This window comes from Dermacentor variabilis, chromosome 1 (assembly GCF_050947875.1).
Source record: "Dermacentor variabilis isolate Ectoservices chromosome 1, ASM5094787v1, whole genome shotgun sequence".
NCBI classification, from domain to species: Eukaryota; Metazoa; Arthropoda; class Arachnida; order Ixodida; family Ixodidae; genus Dermacentor; species Dermacentor variabilis.
This window is the reverse complement of record NC_134568.1, coordinates 4,656,431-4,662,490: the sequence shown is the minus strand read 5'-3', so window position 1 is coordinate 4,662,490 and position 6,060 is coordinate 4,656,431. Positions and strand designations below refer to the sequence as shown.

Here is a 6,060-nt window from a genome sequence, read left to right as displayed (position 1 = left end):
ACAGCTAAATGCAGGACAAACACGCATCTTAGCGAAGAGTAGTCGCCGATGCTTTCTTTGTCCGTTTGTGTGTAGAGGGTAGACGTCCGTCCGGACCATAGTCTCCGATTCACGCGTTTGTCCCTATGAGCAATGATCGCACGGAGAAATGATGGGGTGAGTTTCGCCGCCTCAGCATCAGGTTTGATTTTAGAGAGAAATAACGTGGTAACACTTTTTATCGTGCCTGTCGACTAGCGGCAAAGCTTTGCCTGCCTGCAATACGCATATACGCATAGAGGGGCGTGCACGTATATCGACAGCCAAATAAAGGATCAGACGGTCATTTACTTTCTAATCTTATTCAATAAAACTCCCTCGAGGAATGGTCTCACAATGCATTGGCAAACTCGAGATGAGTTAGTAAAAAGCATTTGTATTCGAAAATTATGCTGCAGAGGTGAGGGCCTAAAGTTTGAGTCATTACCATGGTGCGTGTACAGAACATGCAAAACATCTGCACGAACAAAGATAAAAAGCAAGATCTGACCGCTATTAACGAGCATGTAGCATTTCAAATAAAGGCTTTGGTTTCACGTGGAAAACCACCACTTTATTTGGAGGCGCGCCTGAGTGGGGGACTACAGATTAACTCTGACCATCTAGGGTTGTTAACGTGCGCCTAAGTTTAAGAAAACAAGCGTTTGTGCAATTCACCCCCACCCCACAGAAATGCGGCCGCCGCGGCAGGGATCAAACCGTGATCACCTCGAGCTCAGTAGCCCAACGCCATAAACACCGGGCTACCGCGGCTTGTATGCAGCTTCATGCGAGTGGTAGTTTTCTCAGAAGTTTGTCCTACACTCGGAAAAAAATTGCACCCTTTGGGGCTTAAGCTGTCACCCATCAAAAATCCTCATCGATCTGGCGTGCATTTGCTTCAGGACTCTTACGCAGTGCTCACGGTACTTTCAGGTCAGGAACGGCATGCGCGTATGTTTGACCAACCGATCCCTGGAGAAAGGTAACTAGCGCCGAGTGTTAAACGAAGAAAAAAATTTCACAAAAGCTGATAACAATTATTGTTGGAGGACAAGTTCAGTAGCAAAGGGTGTTAATTTAGGGTGAAGCGCTACTTTAGTTATCAAAAGCTTAGAATAACAATAACATTTTCTTCGTGAACTACGGTACGTACGTAAAATATAGTGTTGTAACTGAGGTTATAAATTATTTGTAAAAGGGATCCGTAGAATGAGTTTCATTGTTACGAAACCCAACATGGGTTCCTTGAAAATCTAAGAAACACGGCCAGATAATTTTAATAAAGCACTCTCTGCCAGGGGAAAAAAAGCTGAATTTATTATGCCACACACGAACCGCAGCGGCAGCTCAAGGAGCTCCAAGAACTGGCGATGAAAGGTGCGTCAACTTTTAAGAGAATCCTTTTCACCATTACCGAGTGCAGGTAACATTTGCTACATAAAAAGGGAAAGAACGACCGACTCCTGAAAATGTTGCTAGTGCGTTGGAATTAGTCTGTAACGTATCATACGAAAAGAAACTACGACAACGTAGGCCAACTCGAAGAAGTGTCGAAATTTAGCCCCAGTTTAGACATCATGCAGCAAAATGCTCTTCCTTCGTGCATTTCAGCTCGCGTATAATCACGAGCCTCGGTTGAACGACGTTAACAAACTAGTGAAGGCACTTCTGCTGAAGATATTGGACGTGTGATGATGATTAAACTGACTAGACCATTGTTTAGGAAATTAACACTAACCTTTCTTATGACTACTTACGACACTTCGTGCTACTTCATGCACTTGTACTTGCGATCTGTAAAAACCTTAAACCAGGAGAGAAAAAAATGCGCCCCACAATCTCTATTTGATTAGCTGCCAGTAAAATTACTTGACTTTAAAAGACCACAAAAAGGATGTAAAACGCTCCGTACAGGAATATTTGAAGGTTTACTTGTGCGTCAACTGCAATCCCAATATACTTGGCATACTAAAGCAGACATAGCGCAGGGATTATGCGCTTTTCTGGCATGTAATTTAAAAACGATCGATGCTATACGGAATACCCTTGGCCCTGTCTTCTATAGTATGGACTATCGGACCTGTGAGCAGCGCATTCGCAAGCTTGTTGTTCGTAAACACGTTGCAGAATTAATTTATATAATTGGGTTGCCTTACATTTAGTGCTAAAATAAGCCCAAACTATGTTTAAAGTGTATATAGCATTCAAACTGCTTCTTACGTCTGTTTCTCAAGAAAGCATCCGTGAAAATCTGCTGGAATAGAGGACGGGCAGTCAAACTCTGCTAGAGCAAGTTGTTTTAGTGTTTTGGCGTCCAATACCACTAGAGCGAGCTTCTTCTCGTTCTCCTCCTGTAGAAGGGAGCTCAGGACGACACCATCATCTTCCTCAACAGCGCCTGGACGCGCTACAAAGACAGGTTCTGAGGGGAACCACCCTTGCCTTTCCCAGCGCAGCCAATTGCCCGTAGTGACATCCAGCTTGGTGACGAATGCCACGTGTTCTTGGCCTTCGACGTTGCTGAGGCTGTAAATGTACTTGTATGGTTTTCCGTTACGTTTGTTGTTGATTCGCGGAAGTTCCCCGCGCAGATTGTCCTTGGCTAGTTCCCGCGGCTTGATCATGACACGTTCGCCCGGGCCTCGATTCAGAGGCAGCAGAAAGCGGCGCAAGCGGCCCAACTTGAACGCCATGTGCCTCTCCACCGTGTAGTCGAGGCACCTGATGATGCTGTCGTCGGCGTAGCATATTAGGTCGACCACGAGCTCGTCGCCCTGTTCGAAGGCGTTGATGTGGTGGAACGTGAAAAATGCAGCGGACTCAAACACGGTGGGGTGAAGCTCCCCCGTCTTCTTATTCATTACGTGAAAGCGGACGTTCTTATTGGCATCAAACTGCAGTGCGTTTATGAGTGCCTTGTAGCCCAGGTACCTCGACGCGAACATGGAAGGCAGGTGCATGGATGTTGGCTGCTCCAGCACTACCACCCACTTTTCTGTCATTGCGAAACTGTGAACGTACGGCACGGATATGTGAGACTGTAGCGGTATCGTTCCCACGGTTCTCACACGGTCCACCAAGCTTTCGGATCCACCGGGAAGGAAATGAACAAGCACGAAGGAAAGGCGCGCACCTATGTGCGTACCGATATTGTACATGGCGCCATCGTCAGCATCCAAGAGCGGATGGGAGGTGGCACCGTGCACAGCCACCATTTTGCTCAAGGTTTTCTTCTCCCGAGTCTCCAACGACGCAGGGTCCACTCGAATCATATCAGGCGTCTCCGTCATGGCGTACACTTCGTCGCCCAGGGGCATCACGTTCAGCTGAGCGTTGTCCGACAAGTCCGGGTAGAAGTACGACGCCAGACGCTCGAATACGGTGGCACAAGGGTCAGGATGCGCCACGGTTCCGAACTCGGAAACGACGATTCTGTTGGCCCTCCGGTTGCGTACGTACGCATGGCTTCGCAGGAAGCGGTTCTGATAAAGCACTTGGCCGTTCTCGATGGTGAACTCCCTCAACAGAGCGGGGCAGTCGAATGTGTGGTTGTAGTGGTCGGGGCCAAACGAAAGCAATCCAGGCCCATTCCGTAAAAGCCTGCCTTGTAGCCAAGCGGGCAGCTGTCCTCTCAAAAGGCCCGTGACCGGCTCCGAAACTTCGGGCGCGCACGAGCGCTTGTAAAACTTTCTCGCATCGAGGCCTGGAGCCGATGAGGCTTCTTGGCCTGAGGCCATCGCTTGCTGTCGTCCGCTCCAAATGGGAGAGAAACACTACGCGGCCTCTGCACCACCGCTACAGGTATCACCGTGTTTGGGCCGTCAGAACTGCGTCAATCAGATAATGCTGACGCGCGTGTTGTGCAGAATGTGACGCAATGACACCGCGTCTCTCCTTCGCTGCACTAAAATGCCCGTTATATGTCAGATGGACAAAACGAGCAACGACCGCAACTGAAACAGAAGTGATAGTGTTTTTCTCTCTCCCTCCTTCCATCTGCTCTAGAACCGGTGTGTGGAGCTCCCGGCCGCTGATTCGTGTGAAGGTTTCTTTCTCGAAGTGCGTTGGATTGGCCAGTCGCTTGCCGTGACGACATTTTGACAAGAGTGAGAGAAAAGCAGGGAAAAACAGGTAGGCTAACTGTGCATTGTTATTCGGTATGCTACCCGGCGGTGGGAGAAGAGAATAAAGGGGCGAAAAGAGAGTAGGGAGGCAAGAAGAGCACTGGTAGACGAAAAATACATGTCTAAGAGTACAAGAATTCAACACTCGAATGCAGAAGAGACGCATGCATAAACAGTGAACAGTTTGCGTGTATGTTTTCATTTAAGATCAATTTAAGCTGCGGCTTATATGTGGCGAGCTCGACCGTGTGATAACAAGCCACTCGCTTGTTCTGCTGCTGACGATATCATATTATAGTTATACCGAGTGTTTCAGCGAACACTCAAAAATTTTTGAAGCTTGCTTGTGGCAGATAGCACAATTCTAGTTCATGAGCTCGTCTACTCGAAGAGATGGACATTACTTGCACAAGAAATGCAAATGCATAGTGGACTATTTACCAAAAATGCATTAATTAAGTTTTAACTCATTACCTTATGGCCCCTATTGAAATTCTACCGTGGAGTGCATAAAACGTTGTTTTATGTATATTAGTGGATCCGCCTTGGGAACTCCACGGCTAGAATTTGTAAATTGCAATAGGGGCCATAAGGTAATTGGTTGAAAACTTAATTAATAATTGTTTGTTAATTAGTCAATTATGCATTTAATTTGTTTGTGCAAGTACTGTCCACCGCTTCAAGTAGACCACCTTCATGAACTGGGATTGTGCCATCTGCCACAAACAACCTTTCAGAATTTTTTAAAGTGTTCGCTGAAACATTCTATATATGATAAGACCGCTCTTCAAATCATTGACTGCCTCCAAAAATGGGGCTCGCATTACGCCTTAGCGTTAGAAATCACAAAGCTTATCGACCTTTCAAATAAAGATGACAACGCTGTCACCCTTCAGTGAATACCTGCGCACTGTGTGGCGTGATCACGAATGAACAGGATGACGCTGAAGCAAAAACCGCTTTAAATAATGCTTCTGAACTACCCATTTCATTTCGACGAAAAGACGTAAATGCTCTTCTTCGTTGCGTAATACCCGACTCTACGCTGGGGCACTGGATCCAACCACATTGAGGACAGAGGCGATTGCATAAGTGGGACCCCGGAATGACATTTTGCAGGTCTCACAAGCTCAAAAGAAGGCAAACAAGTATGGTGCACCAGATTCGCTTTGGTGTCGCATTCACCTGTAGTTATACACACCTCATAGGTTGCAGTGACACTAGCCACAATTGTGAACACTGTCAGGTGCAGGAAATCATTGCTCACACATTCTGCATTTGTCCCGCGTACGCGCAAGAGCGACAGAAATTTATCTCGTCAATCGCACACGTCGATACGACGCCGACATCACACGACTTTGCTTTGGCTCCTTGGCCTGACGCAAACAGCACAGCCTTGATAAGAAGTGCAGCTATAGCCTTTCTTCAAGCCACTGCGCTAAACGCATGGCTTTAGAGATGCTGCAACGTAGCGGACCTGTGCATACGCACCCCCTTTTTCCATCACCGTCGTCGTCATTCATCAGTCTTTTTCCTTCCCGCCCCTTTTCCTCACTGTAGAGTAGGAGGCCAGAGCAAGCTATTGCTCAGGCCAACCACTCTGCCTTTCTGTAAATAATTTTTCCTCTCTCTCTCTCCATCGCGGTGGTTCGATTTCTGTTCGCGATGGGTGCGTCCTTAGATGGGTAGAATGCAATAACACTCTAGCTGTACTTAGATTTCGGTGTACGTTAAAGAAAACCAGATGGTAGAAATGAATCTGAGCCCGAGCAGTACCGTGCTCCTCATAAACCATTGTCCAGTTTCAGGATGCTTAGCCCCGCATTTTCTTTAACCTACTGTGAGCGCGACCCATGACTGACTCTTCTTCATCTTTACACATAATCATCACTTGTACAAATTCCTCATCTGTAGT

At 47.0% G+C, this 6,060-nt stretch overlaps 1 protein-coding gene across 1 annotated transcript; it reads right to left on the bottom strand.

The window, feature by feature from the left end:
* Positions 1-2,237: 2,237 nt before the first annotated feature.
* On the bottom strand, positions 2,238-3,760 carry LOC142574938 (carotenoid isomerooxygenase-like). The gene has a single exon (XM_075683928.1). It carries the CDS (start codon positions 3,756-3,758, stop codon positions 2,238-2,240), a length of 1,521 nt encoding a protein of 506 aa, XP_075540043.1. The 5' UTR covers positions 3,759-3,760.
* Between the last annotated feature and the right edge of the window lie 2,300 nt (positions 3,761-6,060).

Coding starts and splice junctions, on each gene's coding strand:
- LOC142574938 (XM_075683928.1), bottom strand. CDS start 3,758: ATGGCCTCAGGCCAAGAAGCCTCATCGGCTCCAGGCCTCGATGCGAGA.